This window comes from Pongo abelii, chromosome 17, assembly GCF_028885655.2.
Source record: "Pongo abelii isolate AG06213 chromosome 17, NHGRI_mPonAbe1-v2.0_pri, whole genome shotgun sequence".
Taxonomy (NCBI): domain Eukaryota; kingdom Metazoa; phylum Chordata; class Mammalia; order Primates; family Hominidae; genus Pongo; species Pongo abelii.
In genome coordinates, this window is record NC_072002.2 from 50,974,841 (window position 1) to 51,002,439 (window position 27,599).

Genomic DNA, 27,599 nt, shown 5'->3' on the forward strand with positions numbered 1-27,599 from the left:
GATCTCTGTATAAAACAGTAAAAATTGCTCATGGTTAGTTTCATTTTCCAGTATTCAGAAATAATTCTAAAATTGAATGGTTTTCTTAATTGATTGCCACTGCAAATGGACATTTTTACTTTTTTTTTCCTACAAATAAGCAAAATCAAATGGATCTTGGATGAATCCGAGTAAAATCTTTGCCAACTTTAGATTTAATGGAGTCTTTGCTACTGATGCCTCATCTGCCAGGCTAGCAGTGCGCACACAAGTTCTCAGATGGGCTCATTTGACACTCAGACTCCTGCCATGCCCAGGGGTCATAGAATCTTCTCTGAACTGACAAACTAATGATTGCTTGCCCCTATTTGGAAATGACTGAGAAGAAGCCAGCAGGATGTGGAGAGAAAAGGAATGAGCTGATGATAGAGAATTAGTTCAGGAAAGATCAGCATGAAACAGAGCCCCTGCCGTGCTTAGAGCTAGTGATTGATTAGTTAGAAGTGCTCTGGGAAGGGAGGATGTTTGGTCGTCATCCCACCTTCAGTTGAAAATGAGCTGTAGGAAATTCTGTAGGCTATCACTGAAACAGGGATATGCCTCCCTATTTGCTGAAAGGTGCACGTTCTGCCCACCTGCACAAACCCTTAAACCCTCAGGTATGCACATGCTTCTGCACCTTCAGACCAGATGGAAGAATCTGGCTGGAAAAGGCGGCCTTCAAAGGCATCCTCATTAATGGTGTGCTGTCTCTACCTAGGATTTTTATTATACAGGTAGATGATTGTTTATCTTATGCCTGGAAGAGTCTCTGACTCCACAAAGTGATGCCGGAGGGTATCCTTTACCAGAGACCATTAGGCTTTTCAGTTTTAGGAAATAAACATGTGCATGTTAAATACCAGAGCTTGATCTTGGTAGTACCTAGGTATTCATTAACCTTCATCTGGATGTTATTTGTTCTCTGGCGTAAACTTCTGAGACCATAAAGGATTTCCCCTTCCTTCTGTTGGGTTAGTGTCTCTGCCGCCCCGCTTCCTGCTGGCTTCTGCTTAGTGTGTGCTCCCCGCCTGAGGCACTGCCCTCAGCTCGCTACAGCATGGCCATCCTCCCATCAACCCAGGGAAACTGTTGTGTGCCTGCCCTTATGTACAAGTAGAGCTCTGAATTTGAGGCGGGAAAGAAAACAGCTCACATTCCGTGTTCACACGAACATGGCTGGGAGTCAATTTCTCTGAGAGAGGACTGGAAAAATGCAAAGTTTAACATAGATTCCCAGGTTATAAATGTATGTGTTAAAATATCCAAGTGTCTAAATCCAGCCCCCTGAAGATGGAAAGCTCTTTTTGTAGTTTTATAATATTTAATTGACAAATTAAAAATTATATATAATGCCAGGCGTGGTGGCTCATGCCTGTAATCCCAGCGCTTTGGGAGGCCAAGGCAGGTGGATCACTTGAGGTCAGGAGTTCGAGTCCAGCTTGACCAACATGGTGAAACCTCATCTCTACTAAAAATACAAAATTAGCCAGGTGTGGTAGCGCATGCCTGTAATCCCAGCTACTTGGGAGGCTGAGGCAGAAGGGTTGCTTGAACCTGGGAGGCAAAGGTTGTAATGAGCCAAGATCACTGGGGGCAACAAGAGCAAAACTCTGTTCAAAAAACTCTGCTCAAAAAAAAAAATGTATATATTTAAGGTTTACAAAGTGATGATTTGATATATGTATACATTGCATAATGGTGACCACAATCAATGAACATGTCTATCACCTCCCATAGTTACTGTGTGTGGAGGGGCTGAGGTCAGGATTTTATACCTGGAACTGTGGCACAATCAGGCCTGTCTGAAGGCGTCTGAATGTCACAGGTGTAGTGGGAGGCCCTGGAGAAAGTATGAAATGGGCAAAATTTGTCTTTTTTGTCCTGGCCCCTCTTTTTAGCTCTTTGCCTTCCTCGCTGGCATTTTTTCTCCTTTTCTCTTAGCCATACCTGTTTTCACGAAAGGTTCTGGGAGCAGTCACTAAAGTGCATGGCTTTGTGGGATACCTCTTCCTCAAGGTTGGGCTTTTTAGCAGGAGGACAGATCTGCTATTTGACCAAGACAGAGATGAAGTTCCAGTCGTGGAAATTCAGATGCCAACACAAGCAGCAGGGAGAAACATGGGAGGGGCCGGGTGCAGAAGAGTCTTTGGGGCTCCAGTAAATTACCAAAGTCTCTTACGCCTAGAGGCCAGGTTTGGCCTGAGAGCCACCTCCTTGCCGTCTATAAGTCTTACCTTCTGGTTTGACAAACTTGGCATCTCAGGATTGCTTGGGCAAACCAAAGCTTCTGGTGACAGGCTTTTATGCTGCAGTTCGAGAAACACAGCTTGACTCTGAAGTGAGTGATAACAGTACAGAAGTGGCTTTTTGCCTGTTTCTCTTTTTCCTAACCTTTGCTCCCTCTCTCCCAAATCTTTTATTCTTCTTCCTCCTCCTCCCTGCTGGCCCAACAGCAAGGTCAGCGCTGCCTCAGGGCAGAGCCCCACTGGAAAGGATGCTGCTCCCAAGAGCTCTGCCCTCCCTGCTGTCTCGAATGCCAGCTCGCAGGGAAAGCCGCTTCTGGCTGGCACTGCAGGCGGGACCACCTGGCGCAGTGGGTCCTCTGGGTCTGAGGCCACCCCATCTGCCCTCCTGTCACCCCCTGCCTCAGCTGCTCGGCCCTCCTCTGCCACACCAGGCTCCCTGAAGGTGTCACCGACCATAGACAAGCTGCCCTACGTGCCCCACAGCCCCTTCCACCTCTTCTCCTATGACTTTGAGGACTCCCCCCTGTCCACCAAGGAGAAGGAAGCAGAGTCCCAGAAGGAAAACAGGTAGATTTGCTCACCTAGAGGCTTGTTTGAGATTAACTCGGGGAGGAGAACACAGTGTGTTAACTGCACCCCTTGGCTTGGCTTCTGCCGTGTTTTTTGTGGATTTCAGCCCAAGCAGGGAGCAGTTGTGGCATAAACTAAGTTGCTGACCCCTGACTAAATAATGACCAGTGTTTACATAAGATGCAGAGAAAATTGTCATCTGCTTGAATTAAGGGGATCATTTGTTAAAATATGATTACTAATAATGGGTTTTTAAATGTAAGGTTTTACATATGTATAATGTGTCCAAATTTATACATCTTTGTACCAAGCCATGTGGCATGAAGTCTTTTTGACCCTGAAGAATGTATCAAAGTCCTTTGCTATCTTTCCGTGCCACATTGTGAGCGGGCTTTTCTTCCTTTGACAGTTCCTCTGATTCTGTCTCTTTGAGCACATATTCTGCCTCTGAGCCTTACCACTTCCGATCTTTCTCTTCTGATAGGTGGGTGTCTTTGTTTTCTTTCCCTTTTCTATAGCTTTCTGTTTTATATTCTAATGTATGCATTTTTTTCTTTTCAAAGAATGCTAATATCTTCCTACGACGTGACACACAATTAGTTTGAACCACTTCATAGGTATTAATATAATTACGTTATTTTACTATGAACACTTAAATCTTATAAAAAATGGAGATGGGGGCAGAGGGAGGTGTGCAAATCAGAACTCCCCCAAGAATGTTTAACAGGTGTCTGCCTGTATTAATGCCTTTCACTGTTGCCTGCGTTATGAGCTCTCTGCCAGAGTAGGGAACTGGGAATAGAGTTGGCATATTTTGAACAATCAGTTGTCCAAAAATCAATAGCTGATCATTCTAATGACCATTCCATCTTAGATTAATTATAATAATAGTTGACATTTATTGAGCATTGTTTTTGAGCCACATCCTATATTTTCCATGAAATTAGTACTTTATTACTTTACCCTTGAGAGGTAGGTTCTATTACAAGCCCTTATTACACTGAGGAAACTGAGGCACAGAAAGGCTAAGTACCTTGACCAGAGTCACTCAGCTAGTATGTTGCGGAGCGGTTTCAACCCCAGGCAGCCTATTCCAGAGTCGTTTCCTAACCTGTATGTGGTGCTGCTGTCTGTCATTTAGGCAGTCAGTCACTTTCTCTCCTTACTGTATCCACCACACCGTGCCAAGGCAAGTCCTTGTCAGCAAGATGCTTTTGCCAGAGCCTGTGTTTGGGGGACCCCAGTCTGGGTGCCCTACTCAACATGAAGCTGCATCATGTTTTAAATGAAGGCTTATAAGACCTGAACCTTGAAGGAAGCTCCTTCATACCATGAAAATGACCAGTCTTTATGGGTATCAGACCTTTCATCTAATAAATAGGAGGACTAATCTAGATCTATGATCGTTAACAATTTTTGCTTAATGTATCTTAAAGAATTTTGAAGTTTCCCTCCAAGTTTTGAGAAGCCTGTCTACAGTTTTTTTAATTATAAGTTTAAATTGTTGATGTAATTTGTCTATTGTATATGTGCTTTATATTTTTTTCAAAACCTTGGGGCTTTAGATTTAACTGATTTAGTTCTGGAAAACACCTATGTATACCTACTTGGCAAAGCCAGTCCTTAGTCAAATGAGACTTAATTTCTGTCAGAAGAAGCCTAATTTCATGTTTCAGTTCAAATAAGCGAGCTCATACGCATCCCTGACAACAGTCTCATTTTTGGGGCCGATTCTCAGGTGGGCACGTAGACAGAGATGAGGTATGAGACCTTGCTTCTATTTTTTCCCCGGATAGATAAAGCTCCGTCTTCTCCCTCCAGCATACTTCTTAAGGAATTCCCTCAGGAGTGATGTTTTCCTTTGCTTGGTACCCTGGAGATTTTATAGCACAAGGCAGTGCCCCACACTGATTCCACCTGCTCAAGAGTTTTTTTTCTTTCTAAAAATGGAAGGTGATTTTGGAAGGAGAAGCTGGAAAGGACTGGGAGACCCTAGAAGCAGCATGGGAAGATCCATTTTTAAAAAGAGCAGATATGGAACTTCAGGATCTGAAAATTAATTTCCTCTTATTTCCAGAATGGCTTTGTATACCTCCAGGAGTTGTGAACTGAGCTGCTTTTTTTTTTCTTTTTTTTCTTTTTTTTTTTTTTGTAACCCAATCGTACTATCCCAATGAACCAAATTTGAATTCCTTGAAACTACAAGTTCTCTGCAGGTCTCTTCCGGGTCTACAGTTCCGGGATTGTTGTTATCTTTCACACAGTTTTTGTGGAATGAATCCAACATGACTCTTACACCTTCCAAGAACAATATCTATGTGCAAGTTAGGAGCTGAACATTTGACTGGAACAAAAATATGTTGGCGATCTCATCTTTCCCAGAGAGTGTGTTAGCCCACGGTGGTGATCCCGGTCTTTCTGGTGGTGGTCTCAGCCCTAATTGGGGCTTTCCTGGGCCCCAGATCCTTCCCATTTGGTCTGCAAGCTTCACCGCTATTTATAGTCCTAGGGGTGGGTGCAATAGAAACATGTAAGCTGTCCAGTTGAAGATACACGTAAATTGTAGGGAAAAAAAAAGCTGCTTGCTTGTGAATGAAGGTTGACTTTGATTTAACTGAGCAAAGTTTGTAAACTTTTAAAATCACTTCTCCAACAGAAACTTGGATACTGTACAAGTATTGTTCCTATTGATTTTTCTAATGTTCACTTGCTGTGGTTTTCATGGGTCTGTGTGACCACAGATGGACTACTCAGTGGTTGACTGCAACTGAATGGGTTATAATAAAGACCGACCAGTTAGTCATTAAAAAGAACCCTCACCCTCCACACACACACACAAAATGCTGAATAGTGAGTTGTATGATCTAGTTAGTTTGGCTGAAATTGAGAAGCAAAATTAGACTATGAGGCATTTGAATTAATTGCTTAGACATTAGGAAAACCAAAGGAGGGAAAAACACATTCTGCTTGTTTTATTTCCATAGCGTCATTTAAACACAATTTTAGCAAAGTGATCCTGTTAAAACATTCTGCAGGATGTCCACTTGTGGTGGGAAGGGAATTGTTTTAGCTGCTGGAGTAGGATGACAAGCTGAGCGTCCAGGCAGCTGCTGACACAGGCGTGGAGCCTGTGTGGAACAGGCTGCATCAGGGTCTCCTCTCGGAGAGTGCTAGGTGTCGTGGGGACAGCCTCCTTCCCCTCCCTCATTGCAGTGCTTGCTGCCTGGTTTCTTTCCCTCTTTGCTCATTGGCTTTCTCTCCCTTCTCTATTTCTGCCTTTGTATGTTCCTTTCATCCTTTGCTTTTGTGCTTCCTATGTGGCCTGTGGTTTGGGAGCCCTGTTGAAAAATTAAACCAACACTCACTTGGAGAAGCAATTAACCTGTTTGACATGTAGAGTGGTGGGTTTTTAAAGAGAAAATGAGTACTCGGAAACCAAGTCCCACAAAGATGATGTGTTCACAGAGGATAATGGAATAGAGTGGTATGCTCTGAGCCTCTCTCTGTCTGGCACTGAGAATATGCCAGCCATGTGACACTAAATAAATAAGGACAGCAACAGCCAAACTGACCAGAATTAGTAGCACAGGATAGATGTGGGTCATATCAATATTTTATTTTCCATTATAATAATGAAATTTCTTATTGAAAACTGAAATTTCATCTCTATATTCTTTTTTAAAAAATAGCCCATTTTTATAGTTTTTCCTACACTTAGTTTTTGACTTTTGAGTGTATTTTTGCACAGTTGTGATCAAACTGTGTATATTATATCCTGATGTTTTCATTTAGCTTATATTATCATTTTTCATGTTGTCACTTACAAAATTAGTAATCATTTTTAATGGTTGCATAATAGTCCATTGACAAATACTATATCATACTTTCATAGCCATTTCCACATTGCTACCTGATTAAGTAGTTTTTAGTTTTCTACCATGATCTAAATAATGCTCCACTATTTGCAGGAACTTTCTCGAAAGAAAAAGGAAAAAAAGATAAATAATGCTTCAATAAGTATCTTCCTGTATGACATTTTCAGTATATAAATAACTATAAGATTATTTCCTTATGTTATCTTCCCAAAAGTTGACTTACTCTGTCAAAGGATACACTCATTTTGAAATCAATTTGCTTTCCAGAAGGGATTCCAATTTCTGTCAATGGGCGTTTGGACTGGATTCTCCATGTGCAAGAAGCTCTTTGTGTACTTATAGTGACTGTTGGGGTCCCACACATTCTAATACAGTGTCCCTAACCAGTTTAGTGGATGGCGTGGGTCCTGCTCTGTGGCTGGGTAGGTTTGCAAGGCAAAGCTCTCTGAGCCTCATTATTTGTAAGTAATCCTGAGTGTCTGAGCCCATGCAAGGGCATCAAATGATGATTTGTTTTCTGAGAGTGCTCCGAGTGATGATAGCTAAATATGGTCTGCTAAAGAACGTCTAGTCTGAAAAACAGAAATCTAGAATTTTACAATCTTGAAATTTAACTTGTCAGACATGTCTGGAAAATCATCAAATCTCATGTAAACCTCATGACTGTAATTTTGGTTCAGGGGAAATGTTGGATGAAAACATGAATACATGCACCTCTAAGGAGCAGGCCAGTCCAGAAAGCCTGGGGGCAGTTTCTCCTCAATCACTGAACATGGGATGGGATTACATTTAATCAATGAAATTTATATGGAAATACTAAAGTGGAATTTTAAATAAGATGTCTCTTTAGCCAACCATATGGTATTTCTTACAGACCTGTGATGGAATTAACACTAATTGTGCCACCGTGTGAGGCAAGAAAAATCTTCATGGTTCAAGTGAAATTGATTTGGATTTTTAATTTATGTTAGCAAATAATTTTAATGTACATTTTAAAAAACAGGAAATGTTAGGGTTTTGTTTAAACCCTCTGTCATAAATCTTGCTGCTTAATGGTTTTAGACTTTGGGAAACCCTTCTTATGAGAAATTATCAGAAAAAAACAGGGAACAAACCTGTTTAGGTAGAATTACCACTAACGGTGGTAGCATTTCCAGACCTGTTTCTCTTGCAAAAATTAAAATGGTTTGCTAAGTCTTATTTACTGACTTGTACTTATTTCTCTATCCTTTTTTCCCCCAATTTAAACCTCTGCACTTCTTAGATACAGCAATTTTGGCAACAACTCTTATCACTCCTCAAGACCCTCATCTGGATCCAGTGTGCCCACCACCCCCACGTCATCCGTCTCACCCCCACAGGAGGCCAGGTTGGAAAGGTGAGTTCGACAAGCATGCTGACAGCTTCACAGTCCTCAAGTGAGGGGAATCAATTTGGTTAAGTGTGGTTAAAGGAAAAATATAAATAAAAGACATAACATGAAGTATTTTCCTTTACAGAACATTGTCCGAAGCCAGGAATATTTTCTCTTTCTTTCACACTATTTACTAAGCAAATATTTTATTAGAGGTGATATTTTAATATTATTGTCTCATCCCCCTACACACTTTCCATAGAAAGTATAAAAATGTCTTCTAAAATATTTGTGTGAATGTTTTGATTCATTCCTTAAAAACTGTTCTAGATTTTACGTAAACTCTGCAATTTGTTATATACACATCAATTTTCACCATTGAATGATTAAATCTATGTAAATCAGAAAGTAGTGGGCCCATTAAGGTGCTGTATAATTAATCCAGGACCTACCAGAAGAGAAAAGAGTTGTATGGGTACATGGAAGGAATTTAACTTGGCAAGAGTATTAGACCACCAGAAATTAACTGATTATGACTCCCAGAAGCAAATGATTGCCCAAGGATGTGTTTACAAGGGAAAGGTAAGACCTGTAATTTTAGAACAGTTAGAAAGTTACCCTTACATGGCAAGAGTGCTGAGTTAGAAAAGACTGGTTAGGATTCCAGCTCACTCACTTGGAAGTTATTTAATCCCCGAGGGTAAATGCCAATTACACCAACCCTTACCTTAGAGGGTGATTTTGATGAGCAAACAAAAGTCCACTCGGGAGTGCTGTGTGAAGCCCACCATGTGTATCTGGTGGAAGGGGTTAGTGTAGGAGATGATGGCATGTAACTTCCAGCAGCTCCTCATTCGTCAGGAATCTAGACATGAGCGACATCAGAGATCACTTGCCTCAAATTCCAAATTTAAAGCAACCTGCGTTCCATGTTTAGATCCTCTTCTATGTGTATTCTGAAGTATGTTTTGCCGAGTGCTGCTGGTGATTGGAGGTTTGGTTGGGTTCAGAGCAGTCAAGACCTTAAGCCCCGGGAGGAAGGGAGGTCCAATGGGGTTTGCCTAGTCACATGTCACTGTTAACTTCTAAGACGGCATGTAGATCCTACGGTGTCAAGCTCTCAGATTCCACAGTCCAGCGTGGTCCTGGGCTGAGCACACTCGGGCTAAGTTAGGTCTTGATAATAAGGTAACCATTTGATTACCCCGAAGACACCACTACCTGTCTGTAGTTCTGTCCTTTACCCTAGGGCACCTCCTGTTGGGATTAGCCGAAATTACCTGTAGTCCTGAAGAGGTCACCATACAGATGACCCTTGTCAAATGGGATGTAAGATTTGGGGCCAAGTGAGTAATATTGGAGTCTGACTGATACGACGTTGCACATCTTGCACCTGCCAGGCTGCCAGCTCCTCAGGGACTAGAACCAGGCTCTGTTCATTGGTGTGTTCCCTACAGTGCCTGGGGCCTAGCAATAGTAGAGTCACAGTAAACACTGGTGGAAGGATGGGGTGACTTAGCTGCTCACTGCTTGGGAACACTTTGGAGGTCTGTGAAGTTATAAAGTTATACAGACAGGGGTCCATGTGGCCCACAAGATTACCAAAGCCCTGGGCTTGGATGTTCTTCCCAGGTTCTGAAAGGGAAGCCCCAGCCTCTGCCTGCTTTTCTGCCACTGGAATCCCAGGTCCAGGTTTGGGCTAGAAGATCCAGGATCCAGAAGGACTCCTGTCTGTGTCTCCTTCTCTGCCTGGACTGGCTGAAGTGCCCCTGGGGATAAGGAGGGTGGGCAGTTAAACCAGGAATGGTGGAATTGGATCCCAGAGCCTGGGTGCGGTGGCTCACACCTGTAATCCCAACACTTTGGGAGGCCGAGGTGGGCGGATTACGAGGTCAGGAGTTTGAGACCAGCCCAACTAACATGATGAACCCCCGTCTCTACTAAAAATACAAAACTTAGCCGAGTGTGATGGTGCACGCCTGTTATCCCAGCTACTCAGGAGGCTGAGGCAGGAGAATCACTTGAACCTGGGAGGTGGAAGTTGCAGTGAGCTGAGATTGTGCCATCGCACTCCAGCCTGGGTGACCGCGAGACTGTGTCTCAAAAAAAAAAAAAAAAAAAAAAAAAGACTTGGATCCCAGAGTGCCTTGAACATCCTGGGGAAGAGGCTGGACTTTATCCTGAGACTACTGGAGCTGTTCAAGTTTGGAAACAGGAGACAGGAGGCAACCAATTCTAATTTGTTAGTAGCATAGAACAAGCCACTGGGTTGAGGCTGCAGGAACAAGGGCTGCTGCGAGGCAGTGTCAGAGTCCAAGAGAGATGACCATGCCCAACATGGCAGTGGCTGTGGGACTTGCCAGGAGCAGCAGATTTGGCAGAGTTGGCTGCTGCCTGGAGGGTAAGAGGAGACGCAAAATGAGTAGAGGTTCAGGCTTGCACGAGTGTATGGATGTTAGAAACAAGGAACTGGGACGATACTGGAAGAAAGCAAATTGGGTGGAGACTTCCAGCCTGGGGTATGCGTGGTCCAAGGAGCCTGTCTGACATCCAGGGAGATGTTCCAGAGGCCCTGGGGAGGTGTGGACTCAGCAGTCCTTGGCTTGAAGAAGGCTCTGGAGTTAAATCCCTCAGAGAGCGTGGCATTGGGATGGGGTCACTGGGGAACAGCAGTGGTGGGGTGACTCTTCTAAGTTCCTTTCCTTCTTACAGTACGCTATTGCTGTAGGAACTTGCTTTTCTTTACCATCTACTCTATCCATGAGCGAGTAAGGTAGCTTCTAAGAGTCTATCACCTCCTTTACATTTGCTTGTCTTTTTTACTGTCACCTTGTGTGGCTCTGAAAAAACATATGATGAATCATTTGACATATCAGATGTACAGTTTTATTAAGACCAGGAAGCCACTGGACCTGGCTGTATTACCACTTTACTTATGTTTTCTAAGTGGGGGAAAAAAAAAGATAAGAGGATCTTCCAACTCCAAATCATACTTGTGCACCATCGCCCAAGAATATTACATCAGTTGCACTTATGATAATAGACATTTTTATATAGTTTGATTTTTTCTTTTTCATATTTGACAACTGAATTCTTTGGATATCACCCATAATCTAATTTCACCTATGCAAGTATTTTTTGCCTATTAAGATGTGTGATTATTTTTACTGAGGTATATATACTTTAGTAGAATTTGTAGGATTTATGGTTGGTATGTTTTATATATACATATATTATTATAACCAAAAAGGAACTATATTATCAATAATGGTTACATTTCTGCAATGAGGACCTGCGTCTTCTGTGATCATCCCCCTGACTAATGAACATTGTGCCTGAGCCCTATACAATACTAGGAAGTTCTAGAACTTCATTCCCTTGATTTGGAAACAAGACTACTTCACTGAAGTCCTGGGATAATCAGGCCAACTAAAACACCCTTCAGGCACCTCAGCCCACTTTGGAAATGCAAGTGGACATTGTCATGAGCTTGGAGTATTCCTTTTCTTCCCCCACAAGTATATTAATGTGTTAGATGTTGATAAAACTCGGAATGATAAATTGACTTAGCAAGGAAGTGCTGAAGAAACAATATGGAAAATTAAGTCAAGTCAAGGATATTAAAATGAATCCATCTCCATATCTCCTATTATAGTTTTGTTAATAGGGCTCTCTTTTAGAAATAGAGAGAGTAATATTTTCATGAAATTGGAACTTAAGGGGAGGAGCCAAGATGGCCGAATAGGAACAGCTCCGGTCTACAGCTCCCAGCGCGAGCGACGCAGAAGACGGGTGATTTCTGCATTTCCATCTGAGGTACCGTGTTCATCTCACTAGGGAGTGCCAGACAGTGGGCGCAGGTCAGTGGGTGAGTGCACCGTGCGCCAGCCGAAGCAGGGGCGAGGCATTGCCTCACTCGGGAAGCGCAAGGGGTCAGGGAGTTCCCTTTCCAGGGGTGACAGACGGCACCTGGAAAATCGGGCCACTCCCACCCGAATACTACACTTTTCCGACGGGCTTAGGAAACGGTGCCCCAGGAGAGTATAGCCTGCACCTGGCTCAGAGGGTCCTACGCCCACGGAGTCTCGTTGATTCCTAGCACAGCCGTCTGAGATCAAACAGCAAGTCGGCAGCGAGGCTGGGGGAGGGGCGCCCGCCATTGCCCAGGCTCGCTTAGGTAAACAAAGCAGCCTGGAAGCTTGAACTGGGTGGAGCCCACCACAGCTCAAGGAGGCCTGCCTGCCTCTGTAGGCTCCACCTCTGGGGGCAGGGCACAGACAAACAAAAAGACAGCAGTAACCTCTGCAGACTTAAATGTCCCTGTCTGACAGCTGTGAGGAGAGCAGTGGTTCTCCCAGCACGCAACTGGAGATCTGAGAACGGGCTGACTGCCTCCTCAAGTGGGTCCCTGACGCCTGACCCCCGAGCAGCCTAACTGGGAGGCACCCCCCAGGAGGGGCAGACTGACACCTCACAGGGCCGGCCAGGTACTCCAACAGACCTGCAGCTGAGGGTCCTGTCTGTTAGAAGGAAAACTAACAGAAAGGACGTCCACACCAAAAACCCATCTGTACATCACCATCATCAAAGACCAAAAGTAGATAAAACCACAAAGATGGGGAAAAAACAGAGCAGAAAAACTGGAAACTAAAAAGCAGAGTACCTCTCCTCCTCCAAAGGAACGCAGTTCCTCACCAGCAATGGAACAAAGCTGGATGGAGAATGACTTTGACGGGCTGAGAGAAGAAGGCTTCAGACGATCAAATTACTCCGAGCTACAGGAGGATATTCAAACCAAAGGCAAAGAAGTTGAAAACTTTGAAAAAAATTTAGAAGAATGTATAACTAGAATAACCAATACAGAGAAGTGCTTAAAGGAGCTGATGGAGCTGAAAACCAAGGCTCGAGAACTACGTGAAGAATGCAGAAGCCTCAGGAGCCGATGCGATCAAATGGAAGAAAGGGTATCAGCCCTGGAAGAAGAAATGAATGAAATGAAGCGAGAAGGGAAATTTAGAGAAAAAAGAATAAAAAGAAACGAGCAAAGCCTCCAAGAAATGTGGGACTATGTGAAAAGACCAAATCTACATCTGATTGGTGTACCTGAAAGTGACGGGGAGAATGGAACCAAGTTGGAAAACACTCTGCAGGATATTATCCAGGAGAACTTCCCCAATCTAGCAAGGCAGGCCAACATTCAGATTCAGGAAATACAGAGAACACCACAAAGATACTCCTCGAGAAGAGCAACTCCAAGACACATAATTGTCAGATTCACCAAAGTTGAAATGAAGGAAAAAATGTTAAGGGCAGCCAGAGAGAAAGGTCGGGTTACCATCAAAGGGAAGCCCATCAGACTAACAGCGGATCTCTCGGCAGAAACCCTACAAGCCAGAAGAGAGTGGGGGCCAATATTCAACATTCTTAAAGAAAAGAATTTTCAACCCAGAATTTCATATCCTGCCAAACTAAGCTTCATAAGTGAAGGAGAAATAAAATACTTTACAGACAAGCAAATGCTGAGAGATTTTGTCACCACCAGGCCTGCCCTACAAGAGCTCCTGAAGGAAGTGCTAAACATGGAAAGACACAACTGGTACCAGCCACTGCAAAATCATACCGAAATGTAAAGACCATCGAGACTAGGAAGAGACTGCATCAACTAACGAGCAAAATAACCAGCTAACATCATAATGACAGGATCAAATTCACACATAACAATATTAACTTTAAATGTAAATGGACTAAATGCTCCAATTAAAAGACACAGACTGGCAAATTGGATAAAGACTCAAGACCCATCAGTGTGCTGTATTCAGGAAACCCATCTCACGTGCAGAGACACACATAGGCTCAAAATAAAAGGATGGAGGAAGATCTACCAAGCAAATGGAAAGCAAAAAAAGGCAGGGGTTGCAATCCTAGTCTCTGATAAAACAGACTTTAAACCAACAAAGATCAAAAGAGACAAAGAAGGCCATTACATAATGGTAAAGAGATTAATTCAACAAGAAGAGCTAACTATCCTAAATATATATGCACCCAATACAGGAGCACCCAGATTCATAAAGCAAGTCCTGAGTGACCTACAAAGAGACTTAGACTCCCACACATTAATAATGGGAGACTTTAACACCCCACTGTCAACATTAGACAGATCAACGAGACAGAAAGTCAACAAGGATACCCAGGAATTGAACTCAGCTCTGCACCAAGTGGACCTAATAGACATCTACAGAACTCTCCACCCCAAATCAACAGAATATACATTTTTTTCAGCACGACACCACACCTATTCCAAAATTGACCACATACTTGGAAGTAAAGCTCTCCTCAATAAATGTAAAAGAACAGAAATTATAACAAACTGTCTCTCAGATCACAGTGCAATCAAGCTAGAACTCAGGATTAAGAATCTCACTCAAAACTGCTCAACTACATGGAAACTGAACAACCTGCTCCTGAATGACTACTGGGTACATAACGAAATGAAGGCAGAAATAAAGATGTTCTTTGAAACCAATGAGAACCAAGACACAACATACCAGAATCTCTGGGATGCATTCAAAGCAATGTGTAGAGGGAAATTTATAGCACTAAATGCCTACAAGAGAAAGCAGGAAAGATCCAAAATTGACACCCTAACATCACAATTAAAAGAACTAGAAAAGCAAGAGCAAACACATTCAAAAGCTAGCAGAAGGCAAGAAATAACTAAAATCAGAGCAGAACTGAAGGAAATAGAGACATAAAAACCCTTCAAAAAATAAATGAATCCAGGAGCTGGTTTTTTGAAAGGATCAACAAAATTGATAGACCGCTAGCAAGATTAATAAAGAAAAAAAGAGAGAAGAATCAAATAGATGCAATAAAAAATGATAAAGGGGATATCACCACCGATCCCACAGAAATACAAACTACCATCAGAGAATATTACAAACACCTCTACGCAAATAAAGTAGAAAATCTAGAAGAAATGGATAAATTCCTCAACACATACACCCTCCCAAGACTAAACCAGGAAGAAGTTGAATCTCTGAATAGACCAATAACAGGAGCTGAAATTGTGGCAATAATCAATAGCTTACCGTGGCAATAATCAATAGCTTACCAACCAAAAAAAGTCCAGGACCAGATGGGTTCACAGCCGAATTCTACCAGAGGTACAAGGAGGAGCTGGTACCATTCCTTCTGAAACTATTCCAATCAATAGAAAAAGAGGGAATCCTCCCTAACTCATTTTATGAGGCCAGCATCATCCTGATACCAAAGGCTGGCAGAGACACAACAAAAAAAGAGAATTTTAGACCAATATCCTTGATGAACATTGATGCAAAAATCCTCAATAAAATACTGGCAAACAGAATCCAGCAGCATATCAAAAAGCTTATCCACCAGGATCAAGTGGGCTTCATCCCTGGGATGCAAGGCTGGTTCAAAATACACAAATCAATAAATGTAATCCAGCATATAAACAGAACCAAAGACAAAAACCACATGATTATCTCAATAGATGCAGAAAAGGCCTTTGACAAAATTCAACAACCCTTCATGCTAAAAACTCTCAATAAATTAGGTATTGATGGGACGTATCTCAAAATAATAAGAGCTATCTATGACAAACCCACAGCCAATATCATACTGAATGGGCAAAAACTGGAAGTATTCCCTTTGAAAACTGGCACAAGACAGGGATGCCCTCTCTCACCACTTCTATTCAACATAGTGTTGGAAGTTCTGGCCAGGGCAATTAGGCAGGAGAAGGAAATCAAGGGTATTCAATTAGGAAAAGAGGAAGTCAAATTGTCCCTGTTTGCAGATGACATGATAGTATATCTAGAAAACCCCATTGTCTCAGCCCAAAATCTCCTTAAGCTGATAAGCAACTTCAGCAAAGTCTCAGGATACAAAATCAATGTACAAAAATCACAAGCATTCTTATACATCAATAACAGACAAACAGAGAGCCAAATCATGAGTGAACTCCCATTCACAATTGCTTCAAAGAGAATAAAATACCTAGGAATCCAACTTACAGGGGATGTGAAGGACCTCTTCAAGGAGAACTAGAAACCACTGCTCAAGGAAATAAAAGAGGATACAAACAGATGGAAGAACATTCCATGCTCATGGGTAGGAAGAATCAATATCATGAAAATGGCCATCCTTCCCAAGGTAATTTATAGATTCAATGCCATCCCCATCAAGCTACCAATGACTTTCTTCACAGAATTGGAAAAAACTACTTTAAAGTTCATATGGAACCAAAAAAGAGCCCGCATCGCCAAGTCAATCCTAAGCCAAAAGAACAAAGCTGGAGGCATCACACTACCTGACTTCAAACTATACTACAAGGCTACAGTAACCAAAACAGCATGGTACTGGTACCAAAACAGAGATATAGATCAATGGAACAGAACAGAGCCGCCAGAAATAATGCCACGTATCTACAACTATCTGATCTTTGACAAACCTGAGAAAAACAAGAAATGGGGAAAGGATTCCCTATTTAATAAATGGTGCTGGGAAAACTGGCTAGCCATATGTAGAAAGCTGAAACTGGATCCCTTCCTTACACCTTATACAAAAATCAATTCAAGATGGATTAAAGACTTAAATGTTAGACCTAAAACCATAAAAACCCTAGAAGAAAACCTAGGCATTACCATTCAGGACATAGGCATGGGCAAGGACTTCATGTCTAAAACACCAAAAGCAATGGCAACAAAAGCCAAAATTGACAAATGGGATCTAATTAAACTCAAGAGCTTCTGCACAGCAAAGGAAACTACCATCAGAGTGAACAGGCAACCTACAAAATGGGAGAAAATTTTCGCAACCTACTCATCTGACAAAGGGCTAATATCCAGAATCTACAATGAACTCAAACAAATTTACAAGAAAAAAACAACCCCATCAAAAAGTGGGCGAAGGACATGAACAGACACTTCTCAAAAGAAGACATTTATGCAGCCAAAAAACACATGAAAAAATGCTCACCATCACTGGCCATCAGAGAAATGCAAATCAAAACCACAATGAGATACCATCTCACACCAGTTAGAATGGCAATCATTAAAAAGTCAGGAAACAACAGGTGCTGGAGAGGATGTGGAGAAATAGGAACACTTTTACACTGTTGGTGGGACTGTAAACTAGTTCAACCATTGTGGAAGTCAGTGTGGCGATTCCTCAGGGATCTAGAACTAGAAATTCCATTCGACCCAGCCATCCCATTACTGGGTAGATACCCAAAGGACTATAAATCATGCTGCTATAAAGACACATGCACACGTATGTTTATTGCAGCATTATTCACAATCGCAAAGACTTGGAACCAACCCAAATGTCCAACAACGATAGACTGGATTAAGAAAATGTGGCACATATACACCATGGAATACTATGCAGCCATAAAAAAGGATGAGTTCATGTCCTTTGTAGGGACATGGATGAAATTGGAAATCATCATTCTCAGTAAACTATCGCAAGAACAAAAAACCAAACACCGCATATTCTCACTCATAGGTGGGAATTGAACAATGAGAACACATGGACACAGGAAGGGGAACATCACACTTCGGGGCCTGTTGTGGGGTGGGGGGAGGGGGGAGGGATAGCATTGGGAGATATACCTAATGCTAGATGACGAGTTAGTGGGTGCAGCGCACCAGCATGGCACATGTATACATATGTAACTTACCTGCACATTGCGCACATGTACCATAAAACCTAAAGTATAATAATAATAGTAATAATAATAATAATAATAAAAGAAAAAAAAAAGAAATGCAGAGAAAAGGACATTGCAGGTGTGTAAAGAGAAACAATACCAATTAGAAAAGAAATGCATGAATGGCTGACCTTTTTAGGGAGTTTCTCTCACCTGTTTATATGCTACCTCTGCACTTTTATAAATGCCACAAAATGTATGAGCAGCTTCTACAGAAAGTTTGCATCTAACTTTGCAGAAATTGTGTGGAACATAAAAAACACAATAAAAACCAGAACTGAAAAAAAAAAAAAAAAAAAAAAGAATTATGTTGCTAGGCCACTTAAGCTAGAAGGCAATGTTTAATACTCCATTTTCTAGACAACCTTGCAACTAGATGTTCATGTCATGAAATGGAATACTTAGTGACTCAATCAGACCCCCTTGCAGCTAGGTATTGATTCAACCTAATTCTCGCCCATGAGAAATCAGCAAAAAAGGCAGCAAGTGGCTTCGTGGAAGATAGAGACTAAGGATTTGTTACACAATCCATGTGAGGAGATGCAAATACAGAAAAATTTTCAGATGCATCTGGTTAGAGAAGAGGAAATGTGGGTAGCAGACAACACCTTGATGTAGTTTTTTCCCATAAATATACTCGTGGGGCCTCTTGCCCCACGAGTATATTTTGTATTCAACAATTTGAATATAAAAGGAAACGATAGACTCATTTTATAATAGCTAATTATAAAACTGAAACCTGTTATGTATGTATAGCTTGAGAGTCAGTGTGGTCAGCACTCATGATTGATGACTTTGAATAAAACTTTTGCGTCTATATAGCAATTAAAAAAAAAAAAGAAATTGGAACTTAAGAGAAAACAAAACAAAATGAGAAAACCAGAACTATTTGCAAAGGCCCTCAGGAATACAAGATGCAACTGTTTAATGAAAGCAGACTTTTAAAACACTTCACTTTTTGAAAATGTACTTTTTGAGCGGAGAATTTCTAAATATTTTCTTTGTGAAAGAAAATAAAACTACAGGAATATTTGAACCATTTGTGTTCAAGTATTCAAATGAAACAAGCAAGCAAACAACCACACCTCAAGCACATATGTGGTTGTGAGGCTTTGGGAAAGGCCGGGCCTATTCTCTTCCCTTCCCTGTAGTGACATCTCCATCTTGTGGACTTTCTCATAAATGGCGGCTGGAGGCTTGCCTTGTCAATGTGAGGAAACCGTACACCCAAGCCCTGGGACTGAAGGTGCCCTAAGACAGTCCTTGTTCTGGGACTAGAGAGGCCATCTAGAGTAAGCCTATCCTGCACTGTGAGTGCTCAGTGGGAAGAGGTTGTAGGAACCTCAGGCCCATACTTAGGACACCAGAGAGGATTTCTCTGTGGACATGCTGTGCTGAAACCCAAAGGATCATATGCACTTTAACCATGCATTCTGTTCTCTTTTCCACTTGTAATAATGCCATTGTTTACCATAAATGACACTGACATGGCTGTTTTTCAGATTAATGTCAAGAGCCCTTAGAAGATCTTGGGAATAGTCTTTCTCATAGTTGTCCCAGCAGAGTTCTTCCTACTTCCTGTAAGATTATAAACCCAAATATAAGTAACAACATCTCGTTAGGGAGTAATAATGGATAATAAGGGATGGATAAAGGTCATAACCTTTTGTGTGTGTGTAGTAAGAATACTTAACATGAGATCTACCCTCTTAACAAATGTTTAAGTGGGCAATATGTTAACTATAGGCACTATGTTATGTAGGAGAGCTCTGGAACTTCTATAATTGTAGCTTTATACTCATCAGATAATAACTCCTTATATCCCGCTTTCCTGAATCCCCTGGTAACCATCATTCTATTATCTACTTCTATATCTTTGACCATTTTAGATGCCTCATATGAGGGTCATTGAGTTGTTTTTTCTCATTGTATTATTGAAGTTCTTTATAAACTGAGATAAGAGTAGCAATCATTTTTCTCATTGTTCTTTTTACTTCATTTATTGTGTGTTTACCATGTAGAAACCTTCAATTCCATAGAGTTAATCTCTTCTATTTTCATGATTTTGTGTTCCTACTGAAGAAGGCCTTTTTTCTCCTGGTTTCTTCTAGTACTTCTGTAGCTACGTTTTGTCACATTTAAATGTTTTATCTATCTGGAAATTATTTTGGCAAATAGTATGAGGCAGAGGTCCAACTTCAGCTTTTTCATACATTCAACACCATGTGTTGAATAACCCTTTGTTTCCCTACCATGTGTCAGATACTAACAGGAAGGGAGGTTTGTTTATGTGTCGGTGTGTTCAAACTGTTCTTAGGAGCATCTCCCCTCTTCCTGCTGTCAGCCTTCCCTGATCAGCCACGCTGACCTCTCAGGAGCTCTCCTTCCTCCCAGTTTTTGGCTTTACCACTTTCTTCATGGTCATGGGAATACAACTGTGTCATGTGCTGCCATGGAACAGTCCTATTATTGCATCATCTGCTTTTAGGAGGTTGTGTACAGTGACTGACAGTGCTATAGTAAAGAACACAGTCATATTTTAGGAAGCTGGGAAAGTGGAAGCCTTCTGTGCTTCTGTGGAGGCTGCTTCTCCCAGCTTAAGCTCTCTCTTATGGGAATCTCACTTGTTGTGATCCCCTTGAACACCTATCTCCACCATGTTTATGGAGACTACTCCCTCAGAATTCAGGTTTCTGTTTCCATGCATTTCCTGCCTGTTGGCAGTTACTGTAGCTCTTCCAGTGATGGCCTGCCAGGCATGCCTTTTGACTACCACCCTGTGTGTAACTTGTGGGTACCTGTGCCTTCTTCATCTTTGTTGCCAATTCCAAGTGGACTGTCTATTCCCTATGAATCCACATGCTTGTGTCTTCCCATTCTTGTCTGCTTTGGCTTTGATCATTTCCTGCCCTGACCTCACTAGTCATCTACATGTGCCTTGAAGCTCTACTTGGGTTTTTGAATCACTGTTTTTTGTGATCTGGGTGTTTTCCTGGATCCCAGATGCTTGCTGGCTGTGTTCTATCACTTGGTCAACCCAATACTTAAAAAAAAATTGTCAGTGGAATTGAGAGCCACACTGTGCAATGGGGTTCTAGTTTTTAAAAAAATTAAATTGGTTGATTAAAGTACATTTTTAAAAAACAAACTTCTCTGAGAAAATCCCAAATAGAATGTAAAATAATGGGATAAAGGACATTGTCTTTCTATGTGACACAGTTAATGGCACCCAGTCCACAAATGCCAGTAGGAAACAAGCAGTACAAATGTGGCCTGATTCCCCACCATTCAAAGATGCTGTGTTCTCCCTGGACTGTGCAGAAGCAGTCTTCCCACTTGCCTGCCACTAGTTCCTGATAGCAGTCTTGTTACAAACAATATGAATCCCTGTAAGGCAAAATGTGGTCCTTATTAATTGATTGCGTTAGATCCAAAGCACGCAAGAGAAGCACCGGTTCTGTTGATGGAGTAAGTTCAGGGTGGGGTCTGGCTCACTAATGGTAGGTTCACAAAGTGACTGTGGGCACTAGGGAACCTGGGCTGTGCTGTGCTGCGGGACTGTGGGTCCTCAGCAGGTACTGGAGATTCTTTCTCCCACACGTTTTAGATCTAACTTGACTTTTTCCCACCATTCCTACTCCCATCTTTGCCATGGTTTCCAGTTGTCACTTGCTACAGTAGTTTTGTACCATTATTGTACAAAGATCACAGAGCAAAAAGGGGTGTGTGTGTGTGCGCACGTATGTGTGTGTGTGAGAGAGAGAGACAGAGAGATTGAGACTGAGATTTCTCCTTCAGAAAAATGTATTACTGGGCTGGGCGCAGTAGCTCATGCCTGTAATCCCAGCACTTTGGGATGCTGAGGTGGAAGGATTGCTTGAGACCAGCCTAGGCAACAAAGTGAGACCCCAGGTGTGGTGGCTTATGCCCATGGTCGCAGCTACTCAGGAGGCAGAGGCAGGAGGATCACTTGAGCCCAGGAGTTGGCAGCTGCAGTGAGCTAAGATCATGCCACTGCATTCCAGCCTGGGTGACAGAGTGAAACCCTGTCTCAAAAAAGAAAATGTATATTGCTAGATCACTGAATGTTTGTTGCCTTATCTCTTTCCCCATTTCTTCCCTCAAAGCCCAGTAATGAGGACTAAATAAGTTTTATTGTTATAATGGAAGGAGACTGAGTTTCCAGTTAATTTTGGAAATTACGTATATAGGATACACAAGTCTTACATACTCATATATTTCATTAAACAACTATTTATTGAGTGTATCAATTGAATCAGACACAGTCCCTGACTTCACAGGGCTTACACTTCAGTGGCAGAAGCAGAAGATGAGCAAATCATCTGCAAATAAAGAGTTTCCACTGCAGTGAATGCTGTGAAGAAAATGAACCTTCATAGAAGAGCTGAAAAGAGAGAGGCCATCAAACTGGGGGCCTAGCACAGGTGCTCTGTTGTTGTGGGGGATACCCCTGGCAAAAGGTCTGGGAAACTGAGTCACTAATGTAAGGCAAATTGCTATTTGCTCTGAGATTGGCCTTGTGGGGTGGGGGCGGGAGGTTAAGAGGGAGATAAGAAAATGGAGCGAGTCCATATCTTTCTTCAAAACAGGATTTTGCAAATCTGGGAAAGATGGGAGACCATTTGGAATCAATTTAGCATTTAGAGAAGAGGCAAGTGTGCAAAAGAAGAGTGAGTTGGCCTGGAGTGAAGAAGCAGAGAGGAGATGGGAAGGAAGAATGGGCCTCAGTCCTGGCCAGCAAGGCCTGGGAGCCATGTAACACAGGAGATGCTGGTGGCAGTCAGCGCTTTGGGAAGCTTCCAGGAGATTGGCAAATTGTGAAGCCGACCAGGTGGACCTGGGGCTGTGACAGGAGAGGACTGACCTCCTTTGGGCCGGAGGACTCACTTGGTCTTAGATGGAGGGTGGAAATTAAGAGGGAATGAGAGAACTGGCAAGAACTGCTGTATGCCAAAGTCAGGGCCTACAAAGGGGCCAGTGGACAGGCTGAAGCATGACAACAGCCAGGGCCTGGAGGAGTGGCTTCATGCTCTAGATATGAGCCAGAACAGTAATGTGAGACTCCATGTGGGACCAATCTCCACAGCACACTGCGTGAGCCCTGCTATTCCTTCCCATGGCCAAGGAGCTCAGATCTGCACTGAAGCAGTGTGTGCAACAGGCTGGAGAAGAGAAAGCAAGAGGGAGACTGAAATCCACATCCAGTCTCTGATGATGGCTGTCTTCAGGATCGTAGCAGTGGTGATGAGAAAAGCTGCCTGTTTCTTGGAGATGCCTCTGGGGCTTGCTGGTTTCATCATGAGAGCTAGGATATGACCCTGAAGCTGTGAAGGAAGATTCTTAAGTTTTCTTTTTTCAGGGCAAGCAAATGCCTTTTACAACTGGGCATGACTTAGAGTTACCTCTTCTCCTGTATCATTAGACAGGGTGATCCTCAATTTCATAGCCAGGTTGTGAGGACGATCTCATTGCTCAGCATCATTTCAATGCCATTTTGTTATTATTTTTGACCTCTAAATCTTCATATTAAATTATCTACTTGTGAATTAAGTGCTAATTTCAAATATCAGATATTTTATGAACTTAGCTTTTGCTTTTGTTAATATTTTACCAGAGATTATAATTTACTTTTTAAATAGGAAACATCGAAGGTTTGCATCTTTCACAAATACGATTTTACTTAACTTGAACTTACCAAGGGATATTTTTTTAAAACAGCTTTTGCAGTAAAATTGACATGTAAGAAACAGCACATAAGTTTTGGTGTATGTGTACAACAGTGAAACCCTGACCACAATGGAGATAATGTGCATATCCATCACCCCAAAAATCTTCTCCTGCCTCTTTGTGATTATTGCTGCCCTTCCCCATCCCTAAGCAACCACTGATCTGCTGCTTCATTGTAGATTCATTTGCGTTTGTGTTTTTAGCATTTTATATAAGTGTAATCAGGCAGTATATACTCTTTGAGGGGAGTTGACTTCTTTCAGTTAGTATAATTGTTTTGATATTCCTTCATTTTGTTGTGTGTTTCAATAGTCCATTTCTTTTGATTGAGTAGTATTCCATTGTGTACATAAACCATAATTTATCTGTTTACCTGTTGATAGACACTTGGGTTGTCTTTGTATGTACATGTGCTTTCATTTCTCTTGGGTAAATATAGTCATTAGTCACTTAATGATGGGGCTATGTTCTGAGAAATGCAGTGTTGGGCAATTTTGTTATATAAAAATAATAAGGGACTATTCTGAACAATTATATTCCAATAACTTTGACAACTTAGATGAAATGGAAGAATTTCTTGAAAGACAAAAACTACCAAAACTCACTCAAGATGAAATAATCTGTATGAATTAATGTAAGATAAACAAAGATAGAGACATTGAATTTGTAGTTGTAAACTTTCCCATGAAGAAAGCTCCAGTCCCAGGTGTCCTCCTAGGCTATATGGTATAGCCTATTACTCCTAGACTGCAAACCTTACAGCGTGTAACTGTACCAAATACTGTAGGCAGTTGTAACACAGTGAGAAGTATTTGTGTATCTAAACATAGAAAATGTATGGTAAAAATACAGTATGAAAGAGAAAAAAATGGTACATCTATATGGGGTACTCACCATGAATGGAGCTTACAGAATTGAAAGCATGAACATTACTGTTCATGCCTAGGACATTACTGTACATCACTGTAGACTTTATAAACACTGTGTACTGAGGCTACACTAACGTTATTAAAAAAGAAAAATAGTTGTGCTACAATGTTATGATGGCTATAACATCACTAGGTGATAGCACATTTTCAGCTTCACTGTAATCTATGGAACCACTATCTTGTATTCCATTGTTGACTGAAATGTTAAGTAGTGCATGGTTATTACTAAAAGTGAATCGCCAAGTTTTATGGCAGGTGGATGTTTAGCTTTTAAGAAATTGCCTGTCTTCCACAATGGCTGTACACGAGTAATGCTCATAAAATGAGAGGAAACGTACTCCTTCCTCTTTAGCTTTCTAGAAGAGGCTGCGTAGAATTAGTACTAGTTCTTCCTTAAATATTTCATAGAATTCACCAGTGAGGACATCTAGGACTGGAGCTTTCTTCAAGGGAAAGTTTAAAACCACAAATTCAATGCCTCTAATAGATATTTATCTTATATTAATTCATATCAGATCATCCATTTCATTTTGAATGAGTTTTAGTAGTTTTTATCTTTCAAGAAATTCTTCCATTTCATCTAAGTTGTCAAAGTTATTGGAATATAATTGTTCAGAATAGTCCCTTATTATTTTTTTAGTATCTATAAAATCTGCAGTGGTTGTATTTCTCATTCTTAATATTGGTAATTTGTGTCTTCTCTCTCTTCTTTCCAATCAGTCTGGCTAGAGATTTATCCATTTTTTTTTGACCACAAAGAACCAGTTTCTGGTTTCATTTAATTTTTACACTATTTTTCTGTTTGTTTTATTCTCTTGCTTCTGTTCACTTTGGGTAAAATTTGCTCTTTTTTTCAGTTAGGAGATGAGGTCATTGATTTGAGACTTTTTATCTTTTCTAATATAGGCATTCAGTGTTACAAATTTTCCTCTAAGTATTGCTTTTGCTGCATTCCACAAAGTTTAATATGTTGTGTTTTTATCTTCTCTTAACATGCTTCTTAAGTTCTCTGTCAATTTTTAAAAAGTCTTTACTCCATGGGTTATTTTAAAGTATTTATTTAGTTTATAAGTATTTGTGGATATTCCAACTATCTTTCTGTTACTGATTTCTAATTTAATAAAATTGTGGTCAGAGAACATATGTTGTATGACTTGGATACTTTTAAGTTTATTGATATTTGTTTTACAGCCCAGAATAGGATCAAATGTGGCAAATATACTCTGTACACTTGAATATGTATCCTGATGTTTTGGGGTGAAATGTTCTGTAGATGTCTGTTTGGTTGATGGTATTGTTCTAGTATTCCATATCCTTAGTGCTTGTCTGTCTTGTTCTGTTACTGAGAGAATAATAAATTGCATTCTATAATTTTGATTTTTTAAAATATATTGCTGTTCCATTAGTTTTCCCTCATGTATCTTGAAGCTCTTTTATTAGGTGCATAAATATTTACAATTGTTATATCCTACTGATGGCTTGACTCCTTTCATTTGAAATGACCTTTATATCTGGTAACATACTTGATTCTTAGGTCTACTTTATCTGATATTAATATAGCTTCAGCTTTAAAAAAATAGTATTAATAAGGTATATCTTTTTTATTATTTGAACATAAATTAGGTGTTATGTTTCTTGTAGGCAATATAGTGTTGAATCTTTTTTTAAAATCCAGTCTGATAATCTCTACCTTTTAGTTGGAGTGTTTGAACCATTTGATGTGATTATTGACTTGTTTGAGTTTATACTTTTTATTTGTTCCATCTTTTTTTTCCTTTTTTATTCTTTCTTCCTTTTGGGTGGCATGTTCTTTATTAGTTAATTTTATCTCTTTTATTGCCTTATTAACAATAAGTGTTGTATTATTTTAGTGATTGCATTGGGGTTTATACTATACATTTTAATTTATCATCGTCTACCTTTAAGTGATACTATATATTTCATGCATAGCATAACAACCCTGCAACAACACACTTTCATTTTTTTTCTCCCAGCCTTTATGCTACAGTGATCATGGATTTTCCTTTTAAAATGTTGTAAACTCTACAATACATTGTTATTATGTCCGATGTAAGCAATTGATTATCTTTTAAATATATTTAATAAGGCTTATGCTTACCTGTGTCATTATCTTTTCTAATTCTTTTTTATTTTTGTGTAAATCAAGATGGCCATGTGGTATTATTTATTTTCTGCCAACATTTCTTGTAGTGCAGGTCTAGATAATGAATTATTCCTGTTTTTATATGTCTGAAAAAAATATGTCACCTTAATTTTTGAAAGATAGTTATTGCTAAGTAAAGAATTATAAGTTGATAGGGTTTTTTTTTTCAATACTCTAAAGATGTTGCACCACTTTGTTCTACCTTACGTTGTTTTTGATGATAAATCTTGTTTTTATTTTTGTACCTCTGCATGTAATGTATCATTTTTTTCCTTTGGCTGATTTTAAGGTTAACTCTCTCATTGGTTTTTAGCAGTTTGATTTTGATATGCCTTGGTGTAGTTTTTTCACGTTTCTTATGCTTGGGACTTGAGATTCTTGAATCTGTGTGTTTACAGTTTCCATCAAATTGCAAAAAATCTTAGTGCTTATTTCTTCAAAAAATTTTTGGTACTTTTTACCTCCCCATTCTTTTGATAACTTCAATTGCATGTATATTGGGTCATTTGAAGTTTTCACAAAGTTCACTGGTGGTCTGTTGATTTTTCCATTTTGCTTCATTTTGAATAATTATGTTGCTGTGTCTTCAAGTTTGCTAATTATTTTTCTTCTGTGGTGACAATCTACTGTTTCAAGTGGGTTCTTTCTTAATCCTTTCATACTTTAACATGTTAAATATTTTCTCTAGCTTCTTGAATATGTGGACTATAGTCATAACTGTTTTATCATTCTCCCCAACTAATTCTATCATCTATGTCGTTTCTGGATTGGTTTCAAATAATTTACTTTTTTCTTCTGATTATGGCTTGTATTTTCATACTTCTTTGCATGCTTGGTCATTTCTTATTGGATGCCATATTTTGTAAATTTTATCTTGCTGGGTGCTGGATGTTTTTGTGTTCTTATAAATATTTTTCAGCTTTGTTCTGGGATGGGCTTAACTCAGAAACAGTTTGATC

The 27,599-nt window shown here is 40.5% G+C and overlaps 1 protein-coding gene across 9 annotated transcripts in view; it reads left to right on the top strand.

Annotated features, from left to right (window-relative positions):
• FHOD3 (formin homology 2 domain containing 3) overlaps positions 1-27,599 on the top strand; it is a 503,817-nt gene that overhangs the window by 364,203 nt on the left and 112,015 nt on the right. For 4 of the 9 annotated variants that reach the window (XM_063716761.1, XM_054537476.2, XM_054537475.2 and 1 more), the window contains one exon: positions 7,977-8,090. In XM_063716761.1, the coding sequence (XP_063572831.1) occupies positions 7,977-8,090 (114 nt within the window). 9 annotated transcript variants of the gene reach the window in all.